We start from the raw sequence: 23,068 nt of genomic DNA on the forward strand, positions 1-23,068 counted from the left end.
GCCCCTTTTGTACCCTCTGCTTGTGGGCCTACAGCACACCTTGACTCCTGTTTGGACAACAAAGTGAAGGTCTATGGGCTAGTGTGCAGCCAGACTCAGATGCTACATTAATGTCTGGGGCTGCAAAACAGTACTTTTGCATCCAGATGGAACAGAGACTGGTATATCTGTTGACCAACAGAGACTGGCTGTTACACTAGTCCTGAGGCTCCTATGGTCTGGGGCTATGTGGTGCATGAGAAAGATAGGCCCCCTACTTTATCATTACTGTCTTAGGAACCTGGGAGGCCCGTGGCATCTTTCCTGCATTTGGTTAGGCCTTGGGAACCCTGACTTGGGTCTGGTGGAGGTTGGCCCCCGCAGGAGAGAAGCTGGGGGAGGGTTCTGGCCTCCCTTTATATGGTGTTGCACTTCTTGAGTCACTGACAATGAGCATACTCCCCCTACAGTCATCAATGACTCAGACCAGCTGGGATTCATGTGGAAACAGGATGTGTGTGCCCTGGCAGGGGAGGGCCAACTGGGAGGAAGGATCTCTGTGCTCATAGAATTCCATCATCCAAGCACTTCTGGTCTGAACACAGGTAGACAGAGTGTATACAGACCAGGTCCTACTGACTCCTGAAGTTAGGGTCCTGGTCCAATCAGGAAATGTCTGCCCTACCCCAATCTGCCTGCCTAGGGTCTAGAAAACCTGGGCCCTCACTGGAAGGTTTCCCTCAGAAAGGGGCCAATCCGGACCCAGAGAGAAGACTCCTCCAGCCCCAGGGTAGGGGCAGGACTTCTTATGGTCACGCCCACTGGCGGGAGGTGGTAGCAGACGGGCCCAAGGACCCAGACCTGTCGATCTGCCCAGCCCAAGCTAGCAGCTGCCATCCATGGGGAACAGCCACTGCGTCCCTCAGACCCCCAGGAGGCTACGGGCCTCCTTTTCCAGAAAGCCCTCACTCAAGGGAAACAGGTGAGGGGTGTGGCCTGGCCTCAAGGGAACAGGGTCTCCCTGGATCTGCTACCTGTGCCAGGCCTTGAGCCTCCGGTTTCCCTTGTTCCCAGAGAGGACAGCGCCAGGAAGCTGGCTGGCCTGTTTGGCACCGAGGCTAGGCCTGATGGGGACACCGCGGCTAACAAGATCTTCCACTACATCCCTGGGACGGTGAGCTGAGGGGCGTGTCTGGCTGGAGTGGTGTGGCACTGGGCTTGGAGTCTGAGTACAGTTTTGTGCTTCTCTTGTATGATTGTGTATGCCACAGTGTGAGTGATAATGTGGGAATCGCATCTTCCAGCAGCCCAGGGTCATCCCTGGCCAGCTTGAAGGGATTCAAATACAAAACAAGATAAGGAAGTTGACACTGCCCCTCCCTGGGGAGCTCACCAAAAGTCTAGGCTGAGAGTGAAACCAAGACCAGCCTGCCCGGTCTGTTACACATCAGGGGGACAGTGGCCACCCTCAACCTCCATTACCCCAACAACTGTGGGGGGGGGCGGAGCTCCTGGTAAATAGCATACTGAAGGCCTCAGTCCCCAAGTGTTACCCACCCCCAGCTGTTTCTGGTTATCTGCAGCTCACAGCTACCATGTTGCCATATAGGCAGGCACCCATCCCCATACAGCAAGGAGTCAGCTACAGAGTACCTATAGACCTCCTGTCATGAGATATTAGAGGGCTAACCATTCTGTTGGTCTAATGGGTAGCTGAGAGAAAAGATACCGTTCCCCTCCCCTTTTCCTAACTCTCTGGCAATACTTGGGAGGAGCCTGGGCTGCAGGTCTGACAGGAACACCTCCTACTGTGCTGTTCTTGGAGAACCACACCCACCCCAGTAGACCAGGCTCTGTTATATGTGCAGCCTCTACCGGGGCTGGGGCAAGGCTCCCATCCTGTATTCTTGGGTGCTGCAGCTGATGTAAACTCCCAAAGTGTACCTTTCTCACAGTCTACCAGGAAGCCAGGAAAAATTGTGTCACAGCCTTTCCTGGTCTCTGAGGTCCCAGGGCTCTCTGCAGGCAGATATCATTTTCAAAAACCTTGCTGCCTCAAAAAGGTAGAAAGGAAGATGGAGCCTGAAGTGACCAAGTGTGGCATCCTTCCCTGTGGCCATATCTCAGACTCTGACTCCCTCTAGTCAGGCCCAGGATGTAATTCTGGGAGGGAATCCCAAAACTCTTGGGTAGTTGACCCTAGCCAGAACTGGAAAGGGCAAAACATGACCCTCAGAAAGTAGACTAAGGGGGAGAGACCCAGGCCAGGCATGGAACCAGTCCTCCTGTGCAGTGTACCTAGGCTATGGACTCTAGGTAGATTCTGCACCTGAGCTAGAACTGACCCTGCCACAGCTCCAAGCTAAGCCCTCATGGGGACAGAGCTCCAAGGCTGTTTGGCCACCAGGACCAGCTTCATAGCCCTTCCTATTCATGGCCTATTTTTCAGTGTCATACGACATCAGTTTCCACAGTGGGTGTAGGTGCAGGAGGCCCCACCCAGAGTCAGTAAGGATGGAAGTTGTTTGTGTCTGTTCACATTCCTAGGCCTGCACTAGAAGTAGTTCAACTTGGCCAGTGCACAGCAGCCCTTGCAGGTGGTCCTGGGCAGCTCCCAAAGGCAACATAATCCCTCTCCTAAGCCTGTGGCTCACAGCTTACTCCAGGCTATCATTACCCATTCCTACCTGATCTCTAATATGATATAGAGGACTCTTCCAAGACTGGCTAAGAATTGTGTAGATATTGAGTCTACCTCTCCCCCTGCCTCCCAGTACATCCCAGGTCATGTCCTAGGCTATGTGGAATCAGCAGTAAACAAAATACACCACGACTCCTGTTCTCACCTTCTTCCATTCCTATGTCAAAGTCAAGACAAAAAAGAGAAGATAAAATAAGCCAGACTAAGTGAAATCAAAGGCTGAAATTTTAGGGCATCCAGAAGGTAAAATCTGAGCAAAGCCCTGAAGGGGGTGAAATGAGGAGTTAAGGTTGAGTGGTCACAGCAGAGAATTACACATGCAAAGGTCAGACATGTATGTGCCTTATGTAATGGAAAAAGGGAGGAGAGGACTGGGCCCCAAGTTCAGTCATAATGACTCCTCAGGCTACTGCTAATGCTTTACCTTCTACTGTAAGATAGGTACTGTTTACATTGTAAGCTGGGGCATCAGCATAGACTCACAAAAGCTGGCTAGTTTCTCTTTCCAGTTCCAAGTTCACAGACATCATGTTGGTAACTCAATTTGGGCAGTGTTGGGAATATTTACACCAAAGAAATTAGCAAATATTACAAGCTAGAACTCTGGTTTGTTTGTTTATTTTTTCATAGAACCAGGTAAGAAACCAATGCCAGCTGCCACTGGACACTTGAGAAGGCTTTGAGCATTATCTCATCCTCATAATATACCTCAGAACTCTTTGACAAATCTGGGGATGTTGAATGACCAAAGCCAAGTTGCATAGCATAGGAGGTAATGAAGATAAGGATTGAACCCACTATGTACCAACCTCAGTCTGCACCACAGAGCAGATAGCTCTGACTGTGAGGAGTCATATGTATATGTATAGTATATACATATTCCACTTTTCATGTGAAGAGGCTTAGGTGTGTGTGAGGTATGCCTGTATGTGTATATTCTTGATGAATGTATTCTGTGACCGTGCATGGACAGATCAGAACTGTATGCAGCAACTGTGTGTATATTGCCTGGGGATCTGGCCCCATCTGGTCCCTCTCCTGAGCCCTGCTCCTCCAGGACATCCCAGGCCCGGAAAATCAGCCAGAAAATCTGGAACAGCCATTTCTGAGTGTATTCAAAAAGGGGTGGCGGAGGACACCTGTGAGGAACCTAGGAAAGGTTGTGCACTATTCCAAGGTCCAGCTGCGGTTCCAGAACAGCCAGGTAGGAGCCACAACAGGTTAGGGAATACTTGGGGACCAACATCCATGCTACTCCGGGGCTGTCCCCCCAGCCTCTGACACTAGTGGCCCTGCTCTCTCCTAGGACATCAGTGACTGCTATCTAGAGCTGTTCCCTTCCCACCTGTACTTCCAAGCCCATGGTTCTGAAGGACTTACATTCCAAGTGAGTGGTATAGACAGAGGGAGGGGGGACTCTGTTCCTTAGGAGTCCCTGCAGCCCCTCCTATACTTTCCTCTGGCAGGGGCTGCTACCACTGACAGAATTGAGCATCTGCACGATTGATGGGTTCAGAGAGCATGCCTTTCAGATTACAGGTATGTGGAGAGTGCTGGCTGGCCACCACTGGACCAGAACCCCTGGACCTGGAGGTCTACTTTAAGCCCCTGGAGAAGGAGACTTTCCTGTGGGCTTCTGGGAGCTCTAAGCTTTTCCCCTAGCCCACTTGACTCTTCTGCCCCCAGGCCCACTGCCTGCCCCGCTCCTTGTTCTCTGCCACAGTGAAGCTGAGCTCAGTCACTGGATTTACCACCTGGAGAAGCAAATGGCTCTCTTGGGGGGTCTGCAACGGTGCCACTCAGTGCCCCCACAGGTCAGTAGCAGGAACCTGCAAGCCTTTCCCCCATCTAGACTCTCTGGCCTGACTTTGACCTACTCCTTCCTCCTCCCCAGGCTCCCCTGGGGAATGAACTCCCCTGGACACGGCTATGGAGAGCATCCAGGTGTGAATCCATGGGCAGTGCAATCTGTGCCTCAAGGGTCAAGCTGCAGCATCTGCCCTCTCAGGTGGGTGGGAAAAGACATGAGGTGCAATGAGATAGGGAAGGATACAGGAGCAGGTAAGGCTGGACTCTGGGTGCCAACCCCACTCTATCCTTTGACCCCTTACAGGAGCAGTGGGACCGGATTCTGGTACTATACCCAGCATCCCTGGCCATCTTCTCTGAGGAGCCAGATGGGCTTAGCTTTAAGGTTGGCCTTCTCCACATATACCTGTCCTGGAAGATGTCCTTTGTGGGGTGGGAGTGGACTCAGAAACCTGTATTTCAGGGCTTGTTGGGACAGAGCACAGGGCTCCACCCATCTGGCCCCACTGCCCCGGTCAATCTGGTCTCTGCTCTGGCATAGAAGAGGAGTCTCCACCCTCTACAACTCCTCTCATCTTGGAGGGACATCACTAACCCTGGAGTGGGTGGAATGGAATAAGCTACTTCTTGGAATCCCTGGTGCATGCTTCCCCTTGTCTCTGAGCACCTTCCATGCATCATGTCTGGGGGGCGGGGGGGGGGGGGGGAGGAACCAGAGCATGATACTGGTGTGTATCACAGTCACTTAAAAACATACCAAGGGAGCTTCCCTGACAAGGACTAATCCCTATAAGCATCATCTGTCTACAACTGGCATCAGCTGGAGAAAAACCAACAGGAAGTAAAGTGGAGATATCTCAGAACAAAGCTGCCTAGCCTTTCCCAGAGTGTCATCCTCAGTGCTAGAGTAGCTTGAGTTTCCAGCCCAGGTCTGGAGGGCAGGATGGAAGGTAGGGCTAGGAAGAGGCTGAGATGACACAGATAAATACCTAGTCCTCACTCTACAGGGGGAGCTTCCACTAAGTGCCATTCACATCAACCTAGAAGAGAAGGAAAAGGAGATCCGCTCTTTTCTCATTGAAGGTAGGGTCCTATCCAGAATCTACTCACTGTCTGATTGGGCTTCTACTAAGAGTTAGTATGGTAGATGCTCAAACTCTTTGCTGGGGTCTCTGTGGGGTAAGGAATGTACCTGTCTTGCCAGACCTTAGTTCACATGTCTGTGTGCTAGGCTGCCTCATCAACACCATCCGTGTGGTATGTGCCAGTTATGAGGATTATAGTCAATGGCTGCTGTGCCTCCGGACTGTCTCTCATAGGGATGGGGCCCACCTGCTGCCTGGCCCAGAGAATTTCCCAGGACTGCATGGATCCATACAGGTGAGGGGTCAGTGAGGTCCCTATAACTCAGGTGGTGCAAACTAGGGAGCAAAATGGTAGGTCCAAGCAGGGATAGATAAGGAGACAGATCTAGCCACTCACCTTACCTCTGCTGCTTAGGTTGTGGGTAGAGGCCGAGGCTCACTCTCTTCCAATGGACAAACCAGCTGCAAATTAGAGTGTCCAGTGCTCCCCACCAGCCAATCCCTCCCTGAATCCTCAGTGCCAACCACTATAGGCTTCCCTGCCCAGCCTGTACCTGTAAGTACCTAAAGGAATGACATGGGATGGGGATAAGAAAACACAGGACTTCTGTCTTCTGGGGAGACTAGGTCCCACTGTCCCACAGTGACCCTGGACCATAGTTCGCCAGGGAGGGAACTTGAACTGAAGGGACCTTCGTATAGCCTCATAGAAGAGTGTGTGGGAAAGAAGCCCTGGAGATCTTTCTGGGTGGTTCTTGGTGTCCACAGAACCAGACCAACTCTAACTGTGCCAGCACTGGCCAAAAGAAGATAGAGCTGAGGCACAGTGGCAGTAGCCAGTCTCCCAGGGGCAAAGCTCGAAGGGAAGTATCTGGCTCAGCTGTCCCACTGCCCCTGCACCTGGACCTGACCAAGGTGAGCCCACCACATACCCTGACCCCAGGCCACTATCCCTTCTGCTTCTACTTTCTTGCTACTCTAGATGGAACACACAGAGACCTCATGTACTGAGCACAGAAGGTTCTTGTTGCATCTAACTAAGGGAATCCATGTATCTCCTTCTTCTTGTAGATGAGTGCACTGGACCTAGATAGTGGCCCAGAGGCTCAGGACCACTCTTTGGATATTCCACACTCTCCGCTCTATGCTGATCCCTACACACCACCAGCTACATCCCACCGCAAGATTACAGACCTCCAAGGCCTAGATGAGGTCAGTGTACTACTAGGTGGATATGCTACAGTGAGATCAGGAGATGTCAGAAGCCTGAAAACTATGAAGGGAGGGTTCTTCTGGGCAAGGGGTTCCTAGGCTTCAGAGTGGTCCCAGACCAGGGCTTCAGGTAACCCACATTTTCCCAGCAGTTCCTCTGTGCGATGCAGACATCACCTGGACCTGAGCTATCAAGCCCGTTCCCTTCAGTCTCCGTGTCTGTGCCTGTCTCTGACTCCAGCTCTGGAATCTCCAGCTCCCCTAGGCCTCTGGGCTCCCACTTGCTGTCCAAGAAAGGTGCCCTGCAGTCCAGAGCTTCCCAGAGACACCGGGGTTCCATCAAGAACAGAGGGCTACGGCCTTCAGACTTCCCTCAGCTTGTAAGTCACATCCTCCACTCTGGTGTGGAGGCTTCAGGATCAGGGGATGTTGGGTAGAAGGTTCTAGGACGCCAAGGAGAAAAGCAGAAAATGGGACAGGGAGAAACCAGGGATAGAGACAGTTCAGTAGGACAGGAAGCTGGAAGGTAAAGAGAAGAAAGTGGCAAGAGACTGGCAGATCAAGGAGACTGATCTGTGCTGGCTTTAAGACTTGTATTTTGGGGCTCCCAGGTCACCTCTACCAGAGAAAGTACACTCAGTTCCCTGTCACCTCCCCCAGGTGAGTGAGGGTCTCCTCTCCCTCAGGGAAGGGGTGCTATTTCCTAAAGACTGATGTTTGACTTGTCTATGACATCCCTACTAGATGAGGAGGCTCCTACCTGGAACAAGACTTCCTCTCCCTCCCACCAGAAGTGGACACAGCTCAGGAAGACTCCATTGGATATGGGACTCATCCAGTGGATCTAATGGGCCCCAGGTGGGCTGCTTCTCAGAAACACAGCCAACCAGTATCAATCTGGATAAGAGTATGCCGCCATACCAGTCCTGTGACCCACATTAAATCCACCAGGGCTAACTAACCCCAACCAGTTAAGGGTGTCTCTAGAACTCTGAGGATAGAAGCACCTCTCACCAGGCTCTAGCTCCTCAACTTTAGCAACTAGAGCAACTAAGAGGAGGTAACTCTTCCTAGGAACAAACCAGTGAGGTATATCAGTGAGATCCTGGATATCCCCAGGGCTTATACCTCTAGGGAAGAAAGAATGAAAGTGCTAGAGCAGGTATTTACTTAGAAGTGGGGAACAGCATGAATGTGAAATACAGAGCACAGAAAAAAAAGTCAGGTCATCAAACTCAACATGTGAAGACAGAGGACATGAGGTCAGAGGTCATTAGGTTGAGAACTATCACAAGAAACAGAGGAGTATGGGAAGATCCAGTACTGTTGGGTGCATAGGGTAAGGCTGGTCAAAAAGACTAACACCATAAACAAGAAAGAGATTTTATTGGTGCTGTGTCCCTGTGTTCCCCTCTGAGCAGCCAGAGTACCCCACCATCCTGAAGACCTTCGTTTGCTATTTTCACTATGCCACCTCAGTCCCTTCAGCTACCTTCCCACTCACAACTTCTCTTAGCCTTGGCTTCACTCAAGCTCCATATAGTATCAGGAGACAATCCTTCCATAGGATGCTATCAAATTCTATGTATATCCTATCCAGGGCTCTTGGAGAAGATCCAGCCCTGTCCCACAGATCCCATATTCCAGGGGCCTCAGAAGCCATTCCCAGAGATATCTCCTAGAACAGTGGTTCTTAACCTGTGGGTTGAAACACCCTTGGCAAGCCTCTAGCTCCAAAAATAGTTACATTACAATCCATAACAGTAGCAAAATTACAGTTATGAAGTTGCAACAAAAATAATTTTATGTTGGGGGTCACCACAACATGAGGAACTGTATTAAAAGGTTGCAGCATTAGGAAGGTTGAGAACCACTGTCCTAGAACCTATTCATTGACTCAGCCCAGGCCTAGGCAAGCTGTGGCTGTGGTGCCTTAGGGATCAGGGCCTTGGAGGCCCTTGACAGCCAAGCCTGCCTTTCAGTAGAGCAGTTTCTTGAACTGCCTCCCTCTAGCTTTGAAGGCACTTAGTAGCCCCTTGGCCCAGACCCAGAGGGGCCTTTTTGCTTTTACACTTACTGTAGAGTCCTCTTCTGCTGCTCATCCTTTATTTATGACCAGACAAAAGGCAGGGTGCCCAATTAAGTTGGATTTCAGATAACAACAAATAATTTCTTCATACAAGTACATCTCAAGTACTTCATGTAAATTCAAATATAGCTATGTGCCCTGTGGTTTTTACTTGCAAATCTGATGCCCTATTACCTAGCTCCTGGCTCAGGGCCCACTCACCCACAATCCTGAATCTCTACCCTCTCAGGTATGGAAAATGGCCTTGGTCTTAGCCACTGGCTGGACCCTTAGGTTGAGTCCAAGTAAGTCAGCACCCACAGATACTGGCTCCTTCCTAGATGCCTCAGAAGTCAGGGATCAAAGGGTGGAGAGAAGAGCAAGATCTTGTCCTTGTCACCTGGGTTCATCCCCGTGCCCCATGCCTCACCAGGCCAGCCTGGCTCCTAGCAGCTTGGGCTTGAGTTGGAACTTGGTCTTGGTCTGCCATTACGCCCTCTTCCAACCTGACGGCGGAAGTAGCGGATAGCAGAGATGGTGCCAAGGTTGGCCAGCAAGACTGTAAGAGAGACAGAAGATATCCTAAGTGCCAGCTCTGGCTTCTCACTACCTTCTGCCTATATAACCCAGCCTTCAAAGGATGGTGTGTTGGAAGTAGGTTAGCAATGACACAAGCAAGGTCAAAGAGAGGCTGAACCTCCCATGTACCCTTCATCCCTGCTGGCCCAGCAGGTGTGGTAAATAACTATAGCCACTAGGGCTTCTAAGCATAACACCCTCTGTCCCCAGGACCTCCAAACCTGTTTTCCAAGCATCTGGGGCATGTAGATCAGAGGTTCTCACAGCCCAAGTGGCAAAGGCAACAAACACCAGGCACATGTCATTCTGGCTGAATGTAAATGAAGTAAGGGGACTCCGTAGCTCCTCTAGGAAAGAAAAGTACATTAGATGCTCTTCTCTGAGATATGCCTGACATAAAATCCCATCTGTCCTAGAGAAATGTGTTGAATCAGATCTTCCACATGACTTATCTTCCTTAAGACACTGGATAACATGTATCATAGTTGAGTCAGAACAATTTGGGTGATTTGCCTTTAGGGTCTTCTGTTCTCTGGTCTGTGAAATAGTTTCCAGAGGTGAGAGGAGATATTTTTCCACAGTGCCTCAATCAGCATGGATTGAGTGGGAATGTGTGCCTAGTACCTATCCCCCTAGGAGCTGGAGGAAAGTTCCTGATGGCATCTAGGACTGGACTTAGGACAATGGTCAGTGTCAAAGCCAAAACCCTGGTGTCTGGCCTGAGCTGCCCCATCTTGACTGTGTCCTGGGGTAGCTTAGGAACTTACCCTTCCCTTCGTGTAGATCCCAGAGCATGCAAGAGCACACATACAAACACATCCATACAGGCAGATGATCAGAATCCTTCCTGTCCCTCTCCCATATCCTCTTGGCCTAACTCCCTGGACAGTATGTTCCCAGGACCTGGATGGGGCTGGGTCTTGATCAACACCTACCTGCCTCTCTGATTGTCAAGATAAGATGTTCTGCTGTAGCTGGAACAGGCTTGGAGTATGCCTCAGGCCCTACTTCCCTGAAGAGCTCCGAGGTTTGCAGTTGGATATGGGTGGCTTGTGGCTGTCTGTTCCCAAATCCTTCCTCAGTAAAGAAGTGTTCATAGACCTCAGGGATGGAGATAGGCACTAAATCTCCAGGGGGAACAGGTGCCACAGCCTCTGCTTTTGGGGGTAGGACTGTGGAGTGTCCCCTCTGACAACTTGACCTTTGGACTCTGCTGTCCCTAAAAAAGAACTCGCATGTGTCAGGCCACTGGACTTCATCCAGGGCGTGGCTGGCTGCTGCCTCATCCTCTACATCTTCATCTTCCTCCTCAATGGTGTCACAGAAGAAGAACTCATAGGCCTCAGGGAGAGTCACTGCATAGCAGCTTCCAGGCTCAGGCTCTGCTGAGACAGAGGATATAGGAGGAGGCAGGTGCTTGAGGATCCGAGGCTGGGGGAGTCGGGGCCCAACAGCCACAGCATCCCAGGCTGCAGACCCCCCACGGCTCCCTGCTACTGTCCTGGGAGCTGGGGGCTGGTCTGGGGTTAGGAAAGGTGGACCTGTAGGTTCACCTGATCCTGATTCTTCATGACTGGGTACAGCCATGGAGAATCGTACTTTCTTCTTCTTGGGGGCTTGAACAGGACCTGGACAAGGCTCCCCTAAGGAGTATCCTGAAGACCCTGCTGAGAGCTGCCCTAATGGCTTCTCAAAGTATCCCCCAGGAGGCACAGTCACATCTGTATTCACCATGGCAGCTTCAGCCTGGGAAATAGGGGACAAGGGAGGCATAGCAGGTATAGACATACTCTCTTCAGACTCAGTCTTTGAAACAGAATGAGGCAGATCTGTACAAAGCATAACCACTGGGGCAGGCATAGAGGGATAAACTTCTGACTTGATCTCAGAGCCTACTGCAGATAGGTCCTCATGCAGTCCAGGTATGCAAGCAGGTGCAAACTCAACTTTGTCCAGTTGAGACAAGGAGGCAGGTATAGACAAAGCCATGTCAGGATCAGAGGCAAGTGTAGACTGATTTGTATTGGGTTGACATTTGAAGGCAAGTGTGGAAAAAGTCATGTCAGATGTGGAGACATGTGTAGATAAAGCTTTTTCAGACTGAGGCTTGGAGGCAGGTTTAGACAAAGCCGTGTAAGGTTGAGACTTAGAGGCATGTGTAGAGAGAGACACATCTGGTGTGGCTGTGGAGACATCTGGATGAGCTTCCTGGACAGGTTTGGATATCATGTGTAGCACAGCTCTGGGTGTCTTTCTGATCTGGTCTGTATCTTGTTCAGTTGTTAGAACAGGTGTAGACAGATCCAAGTCTGACTCTTGTTTGGCCATCTGTTCAGGGATACTAGAGTCATGTTCAGAAGCACCTGCAGAGTCTGACTGTGGCTTACTCTGCTGGGCTTTTGCCATTAATGTCCCAGACATAAGAACCTCCTTGGGCCTGGTCTCCATAAGCTGTGGGGAGCTCATCTGGACAGCAGCAGAGCCCAGAGATCCAGAGCACTTGGCCCCCTTGGCGGCCATAGCACGCCTCTTCTTACGACCAGGGTTCCGCAGTGGAGCTTCAAGGTTGTCAGGAGGACTCTGAGGGATGGCATTGTGGCCAGGGGACTCAGGACTATGAGAGGGCTCACCAGGAGAGCTGGGAGCAGGGCCCTGCAAAAGCCTCTGCATCTTGTCCCTGAGAGTTGTTGACCCTTGGAAGGACAAGGCCTGGCCAGGACAGACGCTGTCTGGGCTGAGGAACAGTAGAGCTTCTGACTGTGTGGACGTGCTGGCTACCTGATGACTGGCCTCCAGAGCCAGGACAGGCTCACACTGAGACCTGCTGACCAACTGCTGAGCAGCCACGTCCTCCAACTCAGAGCCCTGTTGTCTCCTCCCCTGGGGAGCCAGCTGCCCAGTGAAGAGGGGTGGGGGCCCAGGGGGGCTGCTTCCACTGCTGTCCCCTTGGTCAATGTCACTGGACAAGAGCTCGTCACCAGAGGCCAGGCCAGCCTGCAAGAGGCCACACTCATCAGCAGTGACTGAGAACTCGGCCCACTCTCGATCACTGAGCTGGACACTATACTGGAAGTTGTCCATTGCACATCAGCAGAGGTGCTGGAGTGACAGCAAGACTTTGGGCCAGGCAGAGTCTTCACAAATCCAGGCTCCATACACTAAGTAGTCCACACTGCTACCACCCTGCCTGACCTCGTAGCACCTGTCCCCTCTCTGGCAGTCCATTTCCATCTAGAGGAACCACAGGACAGACTCTGCTTCTTCCAGATTCTTCTAATTCATTCTTCTTAGTAAGAAATCTACTTCAGTTTCCCCTATTTTCAATTCAACTCCAAATAACTTTACCATAACACAGTCCTAAAACGAAATACGATTTTATTATATATATTATTATATTATTTTTAAATATACTATATATTTAATATATATTAGTGAAGTAAACTAAAGACCAGTGTTCGTCATGTTTGAATGGTGTTCCCTCACATCTCTGAGATCTTTTAATGGGATTGACTTCCCTTCTCAACCTCTGTACACAATGGTCTGAATCAAAGACCACCCATCAGAGATCAATTCCCTCTGATGGTCATCCCTAGCCTCCCCAGCCACCACCAGCTAACCATAGAAGAGTATCTATAGTAACCATGGGTGACTAGCCTCCTCATGATGACCTTCCATCAGTCTTGGCTGGAACAGGTTTTCTGAGTGTTCCAAGGTCATGCTGGTACTGGTCAGAGCCTGCTCAAAAGTTTGTAAGAGGAGCCTAGGCCAGAGGTCACAGAACTTAGATGAGCTTCCCTGAGCCCCAGCAATCTGCTCTGGCTGTCCTCAGTGTCTGTACCCCCATCTAGTGCTGCCTGACTATCCAAGGCCCCATTTTGCCCTATCTCAGTGAACCAAGATAACCAGAGCTAGCCATGGCCTCCAGCCTCTGTCTCCTAAAGGGGCTACTCTTGGGGCCTTGACCAGCTATATCTAGAATGAGGAGACTAGGAAGTCACTATGAAACAATCCTGAATGAGAAAAGCCACTGGGTGCTTCCTAACTTCCAGCCCTTTCCTCCTCTCTAGACCCTGGAAAGACCATGGTAAAGTTTTCCTGCCATTAGGACCCCTAGACAGAAGCAAGGGGCTAAGTGTATCCTACCTGATTCTCAGCAGCCAGCTGGGGCAGTGGAGGTATGCATCTAGAGGCCTGTCCCCAGGCAGCATGGTCTAGGCTTCTTAATGCAAACTCCGCCCCTACTGCCAAAAATATCCTGTCCCTGGGATCACTTATGACTCGTGCCAGTCACAGAGCCAAGCCACAAATAGATGGCATTTGAGGGGCCTCCAACAATATGAAGGACATTTTCCTGGTGTAGGGCCAGCACTGGGGCCTGACATCAGCTAAGGTCACATCAGATTCCAACTAGAGAAGACTGCCCTATGATTAGCACCATGCAGGTCCCCCTTCCCAAGAAGAAGACCTGTTTTTCCAGCTCATTGTGAAACTCCAGTCCCATCCCACCTACTACCTAAATGTCTCTAGCCCAACTTTGCAGACAATATTGCCAACCTAGATCTGACATCCAAGGCTCATGGGAGCCTCCTGGGCATTGCTAAACCTGCCAGTGGAACTAGTGGAAAGTGGGTGCATTTATTGCTCTTGTGAAGGGCTACCCAGACTGGCATGGACCCTGGGCCTCAAAAAAGGATTGATCAGGGTCAAGGGAACAAAGTATAGTCAGTGGAGGGAAAAGTGTATTTGGTGGGTAGTCCTAAGACAGGGTGGTCGCTTTACCTCAAGAAGACATGGGCAGAGCAACCAACATCTGTGCTGGGCTCCTTGCTAGGCTGCTGAGCACCTTGCTGTAAGCTCATCCATCCCAAGAAGACCCTTCTTTCTGAAGGGCATGAGACACAGAGAGGGTAACTTCTACATAGCCAACACATAACAGAACAGGGTCCTTAAGCTCTGTTTTTGTTTGTTTAACACTGCCCAAACTGACCTCAAACTTGTTTTGCAGCAAGGCTAGCATCAAATTTGCAATTTGCATTTTTTGTTTGTTTTTTTGAGACAGGGTTGTGTGTGTGTGTGTGTGTGTGTGTGTGTGTGTGTGTGTGTGTGTGTGTGTGTGTGTGTGTAGCCTTGGCTGTCCTGGAACTAGCTCTGTAGACTAGGCTGGCCTTGAACTCACAAAGATCCACCTGCCTCTCCCTCCTGAGTGCTGGGATTAAAGACTTAAACTTGCAATTCTTTTATGTCAGCTTCCAAAGCTCTAGAATCACAAGCATGTGCTATTATTCCATGATACCTCCCATCCTCTTAAAAAATTATTATTCTAACCAGACATGGTGGCACACACCTTTAATCCTAGCACTCCAGAGGCAGAGGCAGGCAGATCTCTGTGAATAAGAGGCCAGCCTGGTCTACAAGGTGAGTTCTAGGACAGCCAGAGCTGTTACACAGAGAACCCCTTTCTTGAAAAACCAAAATAAAATAATAATAATTTTTATTATTAAAATAAAGTATTGCCCTAGACGTGGTTGTGCATAACAGCAATCCCACTTGGGAGATAGAAACAGAAAGATTAGGATTTCAAGGGCATCCTCAATAATGTAACAACTTCTAGGCCAACTTGGGCTACATAAGATCCTATCTATAAAAAAAAAAAAGATTTCTTTGCCTGCTTCAAAATCCATGAAAATATTCTTTACTTTCCCTAGCTGCTTGGTATTGGTGGGTCACAGCACACTGTATTGTTCCCGTATGAGACTAGAATACCCAGCATCATATCCTGCAAAGATAACAGTGTTACCTCAGAATAGCTTGGGAGATGTACATGTGGGTCTGTATCCAGAGAAATGGCAGCCAAGCATTACATGGATTTCATGAGATAAGACAATTCTGGAAGTCTGGCACAGACTATGATCTGACACAGGTTTTTAGACAGATGTCTTGCTTTCCCGTGTAAGAGTACAGGATAAGCAAAAGGAAGTGGGGGTAGTAGGACTTGGAGAGAAAACTGTGGGGCCAGGAGAACAGGCTTTGTAGAAACAAGCTTCCCTAGACTTGGCTCAGCCTTCAGAGAAAAGCCCATTCTTCCACTCATACCTAACTACAAACCTTCTTGGTGAGAAGTTGGGAGCAGATGTTTGTCAAAGAGAAAGGGTGTGTAACTCATCTCATGCTAGGCAGGAAGATGACATGTTCATAACATAGTTATCATGTAGAGGCTGCAGTTATAGATAGTAACAGAAGCCTGCTCAGTAGGCACAACAGGTGAGTTGGTGAAAGGAAGAATGGCCTTTAGGGTCTTGGGTCAGGAAGAAAAAGGCCCCCTGCAGAAGACTAAGCAGAAAAAGACAAAGCTTTGCCTGAAATGCCCATGAGAGCCACGAGAGGGCACCAAAATTCTACTGTGAGCCAGGCTGAAGGTTCCAGTTAGCCTCATAGTTTGAGGGTCCCCACTGTGTTTCCCACTATCCCAAGACAGAATAGAGTAGGACAGGGGTTTCTCGGGAGTTTTCTAAAAGGCTTTTTTGTGAAGCTATGTAGCTCCTTTAAAGCCATTGACTAGAAGACAAGTCTCAAAAGTAAGGGCTAGGTCAGCAAGATGGCTCAAGAAATACATGTTACTAAGCTTTACAACCTGAGTTTGATTCCTGGGACCCACATAGTCAAAGGAAAAAATCAACTCCTTCCTGCAAGTTGTTGTCCTCTTGCCTACACACACACACACACACACACACACACACACACACACACACACACACACACACACCACACACATAAAGAGATAAATAAATAAATAAATAAATAAATAAATGTGATTTTGATTTTTTTTTTTTTGTTTATTTTTATGTGCATGTTCCCATAAAGGCCAAAAGAGGTCACTGGCTCCTTTGGAGCTGGAGTTACAGGCCTGTCTGCATGGGTTCTGCTCAGGTCCTCTGGAAGAGCACTGAGTCATCTCTCCAGTCTCTGCTTTTGTTGTTGTTTTGGTTTCGCTTGAATTTTATGTTTCATTATTTTGTTTGTTTGTTTTCAGACAGGGTCTCTATGTAGTCCTTCCTGTCCTCGACATTAGACCAGGTTGGCCTTGAACTCAGAGATCCACTTGTGTCTGTCTACAGAATTTTGAGATTAAAGATACCAGATGGGCTTCAAGACTCTGTACAGGCAAGGACATCTGCCTTTCTTTTTTCTTTTTTTTTTTTTTTTTTTGGTTTTTTCGAGACAGGGTTTCTCTGTGTAGCTTTGCGCCTTTTCCTGGAACTCACTTGGTAGCCCAGGCTGGCCTCGAACTCACAGAGATCCGCCTGGCTCTGCCTCCCGAGTGCTGGGATTAAAGGCGTGCGCCACCACCACCCGGCTTCTTTTTTCAATAGACTTATTTGAATGTGTTTAATCCCAGCACTCAGGAGGCAGAGACAGGTGGATCTCCATGAGTTTGAGGTCAGCTTGGTCTATATAGCTAGTTTCAGGCCAGCCAAGGCTATACAATAAGATCCTGTCTCAAAAAAATTTTTTAATTAAATTTTTTAAAAATTACATTACATAATAAATTAAATAAAATAGTCTTACTGAGCTTAACACAGGATAAACTGCAAATGTTTGAAGTATACACTGTTAGATTTTGACACAGGTATTTAGCTAGGATATCAATCTCCAGAGAGCCAACAGCTTGTCACCCAGAGCCAATTTCTGTCCTGGTGATTCTTTCCTCCCCTCTCGAGGCACCATTGCCTGATTTCTGTCACTATGAAGTGGGTCACCTTGTCCAGAATTTTATGTAAATGGAATCATGTGTTGTGGCAATCTTTTTGGAATAAGCACTCTGACATCAATGAAAGTAGAAGAGAGATGTATTCACCAGTAGACTGAAGCCATGCTAGCTCCTGGAAAGCATTGTATCAGGTCCAGTTTGCATTCTCATTTTGTACTCTAAACCTACAACATAAGACAAGCAAAATTTGTTTTGTTTGGATTTTTTTTTTTTGAGATAGGGTTTCTTTATGTGGCTTTGGAGCCTGTCCTAGAACTTGCTCTGTAAACCCGGCTGCGTTCAAACTCACAGAGATCCACCCGCCTCTGCCTCCCAAGTACTGGAATTAAAGTCATGTACCACCACCACCTGGCCAGACACAAGCAAGATTTTACAGAAGCATACTGACAGCAGGCTGTTAAGGGCAACAATCCATTGCTTCAGCTATTTCTCCAAGTCATTCTGTTCCAAGTAGCAAGTGAAGTCATTCTTGGCAAACAGGCAGTACAAGCAGTACTTTAAGTAAATCACTAAATTAATCAATAAATTAGTATAGAATAACTGGTCTTTTCTGTTGTGTGATATTTTGTTTGTGTTCTGACAAATAAAGCTTGCTTGGAGTCAGAAGGCAGAGCTAGTCACTAGTTAACCACAGAGGTCTGGAAGTCTGTACAGACAGAAACAGGAAGTGATAAGGCAGGGCAGAGACAGAATCTCACCTCTTTCAGTCAGAGGATTAGGAGAGGTAGGAAGTGACTGTGGCTACTCTCTTGCTTTTCCAATCTTTCAGGTTTTACCCTGATCTCTGACTCCTGTTTTTTTTGTTTGTTTGGTTGGTTTTTTTTGTTTGTTTGTTTGTTTGTTTGTTTTGAGACAGGGTTTCTCTGTGTAGCTTTGCGCCTTTCCTGGAACTCGCTTTGGAGACCAGGCTGGCCTCGAACTCACAGAGATCCGCCTGGCTCTGCCTCCCGAGTGCTGGGATTAAAGGCGTGCGCCGCCGCCGCTGCCACCACCACCCGGCGACTCCTGGTTTTTATTGAGGAGATTAATTAGATTTATGCTTCATCTGGCGTCCAACTTTTGGGGCACAAATTCACAAAAACGCAGCTTGCCAGTGGCTTTTCAACCACCAGCGCATACTGGAACTGCATGCAGGAACTGCCCCCAGCTGAGTCACCAAGCCACTGCCTGGCTTTTCCTTTACTTCCCCAAGCCCTCTGAGTGAGTCTGGGATTTTTCTGTTGTAGCCTCTCTGCAGCAAACTCCACAGGCTCCAAACACCACTGGAATTAGCTCCTCACCACCAGCCAGCTCTGCCTTCAGGCAGTTCTGTGCTTTCACTTCCCGCTGGTTACACATACTGCTTTCGAATGTCCCCTGTGCAGACAGCTGGCTCTTTGGCTCCTTTTCCCCCATGGGTTGTGGGTTTTCCCTGGACCCCCCTCCTCAGGCTGCTGACATGCAATCAGTGGCAGCTGTCCTCAGCCAGGCTGTGCACCACCTGTGTTCTCTGCTCAGACATGCTACACAGTAGCAGTCAGCCTCACACTTCACCAGCAGCAGCAGCAGATTTGGTGAGACAATTGGGAATTTTTAAAGGGGGGATTAGATTTGAGAGAGAGAGAGAGAGAGAGAGAGAGAGAGAGAGAGAGAGAGAGAGAGAGAGAGAGAGAGAGAGAGAGAGAGAGAGAGAGAGAGAGAGAGAGAGAGAGTTTTTCCCCCACATTAAAAAAATGAGAAACACAGCCAGGTGGTGGTGGCACATGCCTTTAATCCCAGTTCTCAGGAGGCAGAGGCAGGTGGAACTCTGTGAGTTTGAGGCCAGCCTGGTCTACAGAGTTCCAGGACTGCCAAGGCTACACAAAGAAACACTATCTTTAAAAAAACAAAGTGAGCCGGGCGGTGGTGGCGCACGCCTTTAATCCCAGCACTCGGGAGGCAGAGCCAGGCGGATCTCTGTGAGTTCGAGGCCAGCCTGGGCTACCAAGTGAGTTCCAGGAAAAGGCGCAAAGCTACACAGAGAAACCCTGTCTCGAAAAACAAAAACAAAAACAAACAAACAAAAAAAAAAACAAAGTGAAAAGGGAAACACTATTACAGTGGAGAGAGTTAAGTCTCTGTATCTCTGTATGATTACACAATGGATGGTTTAAAAATGGAACAATTAGGCCGGGCGGTGGTGGCGCACGCCTTTAATCCCAGCACTCGGGAGGCAGAGCCAGGTGGATCTCTGTGAGTTCGAGGCCAGCCTGGTCTCCAAAGCGAGTTCCAGGAAAGGCGCAAAGCTACACAGAGAAACCCTGTCTCGAAAGACCAAAAAAAAAAAAAAAAAAAAAAAAAATGGAACAATTAAATGAAGGGATAATTAACTTAGATGAGATTTATGTGATGTCAATTATAAACATTATCGGTTTGATAATTCTTGTTTTATCCCTAAAAAACTTGGATGATATGAGTGCCAGGATACAGGCCTTAGAAAAACTTATTAAAACAGATAACAGAGTCAGGGCAGTGGTGGCACACACCTTTAATCCCAGCACTCGGAGGCAGAGCCAGGTAGATCTCTGTGAGTTTGAGGCTAGCCTGGTCTATAGAGTGAGTTCCAGCACAGGCACCAAAACTACACAGAGAAACCCTGTACTGAAAAATAAAAACAAAACAAAAAAAACAAACAAACAAACAAAAAACCCAAACCAAACCAAACCAAAAAAAAAAAAAAAACCAAAAAAAACCAGATAATAGAGATATTCAGACACAGACAGAGGAATTTAAAGGAGAATCAACCTCACCATTACATTACAAAATTAGAGAGGAACAGCCCAAGGGTATCAAACAAACAAACTTAATTTATCCAGTCTCCTTATGGGAACAACTGCCAAATGACAGATATCCCCAAGGATAAGTAAGAGCTCACTGGATTCCTATGGAAATTTTAGATTTGAGGATACTTAAGGAAGTGATAGCCTCATATGGTATGCATTCACCTTTTAAGGGCGAAAGATTTATATGCTCTGAAGAGAAACCAGAGTACGCATTCACCTTTTGTGAAGCAGATGTTAAATCATGGTCAACTAGTAATGAAATTGTCCCACAAGACTAGAAAGATTTGGTTACAACAGTATTGGAACCTGGTCTTCAATTACAGTGGAGGGCCTAGTGGAAAGATGAGGCTAGGACCATTGAACAATGAAGTAAGGCTAGATGTAGCTAAAGTTTTCCTGCCTGGCCCACAGTCAGGACAAATCTCTCTCACCTGCCAGTCCCACAGCCACTCAGACCCGACCAAGTAAACACAGAGACTTACATTGGTTACAAACTGTATGGCCATGGCAGGTTTCTTGCTAACTGTTCTTAAAGCTTAAATTAATCCATTTTCATAAATCTATACCTTGCCATGTGGCTCGTGGCTTACCGGCATCTTCACATGCTGTTTGTCATCGTGGTGGCTGGCAGTGTCTCTCTGACTCAGCCTTCCACTTCCCAGCTTTATTCTCCTCCTTGTCCCGCCTACACTTCCTGCCTAGCCAATGGCCAATCAGTGTTTTATTTATTGACTAATTAGCAACACATTTGCCATACATAACATCCCACAGCAGCTAGAGGTATTGAAATTTCCCAAGACCAACTTCTTGGAGAGGGCGATTATGATGATTTACAAAGACAGCCTCTATGTGATGACCGCACCCTGGCTCTATGCCATGCAGCAGCTTTGAATGCTTGTGACAGAATTGAAGAAGTCAGAAAGAGAACTGAATCATTTACTAAAGTTATACAGGGCCCAAAAGAAACCTTCACTGATTTTTTTTTTTTTGCAAAGATTGACTACAGTTGTAAATAGAATGATACCAAATTCAGAAGCTAGACAAGTAATAATTGAATTTTTGGCTTTTGAAAATGCTAATTCACAATGCAAAATGGTAATTAGGCCTTTAAAGGCAAGATCAGCACCCATAGAGCAATGGATCTGAGAAATAGTCAATACTGATCTCATAACCATGATGATGTTTCAATAGGAGAGGTGATTTCCGCAGGCTTGAAGAAAATTCAAAATGTCAGGTGTTTTAATTGTGGCAAACAAGATCACCTAAAATAGGATTATAGGCAGGGCATTCCTAGAAGCAATGTTTTTTTTCTAGGAATAATCCAAAGTGAAGGCCCCTACCTTCTGGATTATGCAGAAGGTGTGGCAAAGGTTGTCATTGGACCAATGAATGCAGATTAACAAGGGACAGACAAGGTAACCCTTTGCCATTGGGAAACGCCTTTGTGGGGGGCTCTCACGGGCCCCCATGTCAAACTTGGTTCAGTCATTCCCTGTCCCCTTGGGGGAAACTCCTCCCCAGAACAATTAAAGGACCTAATGCCTATTGTAAAAAAACATACTTCTCTGGATGATAGAACAGCTTTAGAAGATAAAACAAAAATTTTAGGAGAAACCATAAAGCAAGTATTTTGGCAAGCTTCTATAAATGATCAAAGACCAAAGCTAAAAATACAAATAAATGACATTGTAATTGAAGGTCTTACAGACATAGGAGCAGATGTAACAATAATTGCACCAGGATCTTGGCATTCAAATTGGCCTCTTCAGGAGGAAAATGTTCAGCTTTTAGGGATTGAAACTTTATCTCAGGTAAAACAAAGCATGAGATGGGCCAGAAAGACAGAGAGAAAATTAAAGCCATATGTGACTAATTTAGCAATGAATTTGTGGGGTTGTGATTTGTTACAGCAATGGAATACCCAGATTAACATTCCTCCAATCTCAGAAATAAACCATAATCTAACCTATGTTTCTGGGGAAAATATTAAAAGATATTATAAAGAACAGTCACGAACCATTCAGGTTGCACAAAAACAGGGCATAACAGCTGCTGATCTTCCAAAGGTACCAACAGCCCTACCTTTAGAATGGTTAATTGAGAAACCTATCTGAGTGGAACAACAGCTTTTGACATCAGAAAAATTATAGGCCTTAGAACAACTGGTACAGGAGCAGCTAAATGCTCAACATATTGAAGAACTGACCAGTCCTTTGAATTCTCCTGTATTTGTTATCAAAAAGAAATCTGGAAAATGAAGAATATTGACAGATTTGAGAGCCATAAATAAAGGAATTTAGCCAATGGACTCTTGCTGAGAGCTGCTAGTATCAATGGCTTTACCAGAGGCTGTGGGAGTGTATAGCAGGTGACAACAAGGATTCAACAGGTTAATCTACCAGATGAGTAACTCTCTGATGGGGGAGCCCCCCTTGGCAGTGGAGTTACTGACTGTAAATGATCAGTTGCCTCTGTCTGTAATTTTTTTCTCATGTGCCACTACATTTCTTCCCTAATAACAGCTGTGGGTGTTTTTCCCACTGCTTGTGTGTTTATCTTGTGAAAATATTCCATCTTTGAGCACACATATAGCTGTGGATGGTCATGAAGATGATTTCTGCTTAAGCTGTATAATTCTGATGAATAGGAATAATACTAGAATATTTTTCATAACTGACACAGGAAAGTAACAGTATTCTCAGTCACAAAGACAGCTAACTTTAGACTTCAGAACAAATTCAAAACAGAGTAGCTGCCCCTGCAAATAATAATACTCAAGGATAAATTCCCAAGTGTCTGTTAAACCAAAGTCAGACTGACATCATTAAGACATAACCCCATGCAGTATTTGACTTTCTGCACATAGTCCCAGCCTCAGTTTATGTTATAGGCTCAAGGTTCAGCTAACTAACTGTTTACTTTGTCTGAGAACCCTAACCATTTAGGCTACATGAATGGCCAAGCATTACTCACTAGCCAGTCAATGTGACCTCCCTAGCCTGAGAAAAACTGTGTGACTTATCATGTTTCTGAGAATGGGTTGGACCCAAAAAATGTAATATATAA

General features: G+C 47.6%; 2 protein-coding genes across 5 annotated transcripts in view; one reads left to right on the top strand and one right to left on the bottom strand.

Annotated features, from left to right (window-relative positions):
- Positions 1–121: 121 nt before the first annotated feature.
- On the top strand, positions 122–8,173 carry Plekhn1 (pleckstrin homology domain containing N1). Of its 3 annotated transcripts, none has more exons than XM_052716672.1 (16): positions 122–961; positions 1,054–1,153; positions 3,738–3,884; positions 3,987–4,067; positions 4,147–4,219; positions 4,367–4,494; positions 4,575–4,688; positions 4,794–4,874; positions 5,497–5,572; positions 5,721–5,869; positions 5,990–6,130; positions 6,343–6,489; positions 6,646–6,786; positions 6,936–7,166; positions 7,398–7,446; positions 7,531–8,173. In XM_052716672.1, exons 1-16 carry the CDS (start codon positions 879–881, stop codon positions 7,632–7,634), a joined length of 1,845 nt encoding a protein of 614 aa, XP_052572632.1. In that variant the 5' UTR covers positions 122–878; the 3' UTR covers positions 7,635–8,173. The 3 variants fall into 3 exon arrangements, with proteins under 3 accessions (XP_052572632.1, XP_052572634.1, XP_052572635.1); XM_052716674.1 differs by having other exon boundaries at positions 6,939–7,166; XM_052716675.1 differs by lacking the exon at positions 5,990–6,130.
- Positions 8,154–23,068, bottom strand: part of Perm1 (PPARGC1 and ESRR induced regulator, muscle 1) — a 51,303-nt gene continuing 36,388 nt past the window's right edge. For both annotated transcript variants that reach the window (XM_052716668.1, XM_052716669.1), the window contains exons 2-4: positions 10,369–12,790; positions 9,655–9,780; positions 8,154–9,413 (exon numbers count right to left, since the gene is read on the bottom strand). In XM_052716668.1, the coding sequence (XP_052572628.1) occupies positions 9,301–9,413; positions 9,655–9,780; positions 10,369–12,514 (2,385 nt within the window). In that variant the 5' untranslated portion in view covers positions 12,515–12,790 and the 3' untranslated portion in view covers positions 8,154–9,300. The remainder of the gene's footprint in view (positions 9,414–9,654; positions 9,781–10,368; positions 12,791–23,068) is intronic.

Source organism: Peromyscus californicus, unplaced genomic scaffold (genome assembly GCF_007827085.1).
Source record: "Peromyscus californicus insignis strain IS unplaced genomic scaffold, ASM782708v3 Scaffold_5__1_contigs__length_169319896, whole genome shotgun sequence".
In the NCBI taxonomy this organism is placed as follows: Eukaryota; Metazoa; Chordata; class Mammalia; order Rodentia; family Cricetidae; genus Peromyscus; species Peromyscus californicus.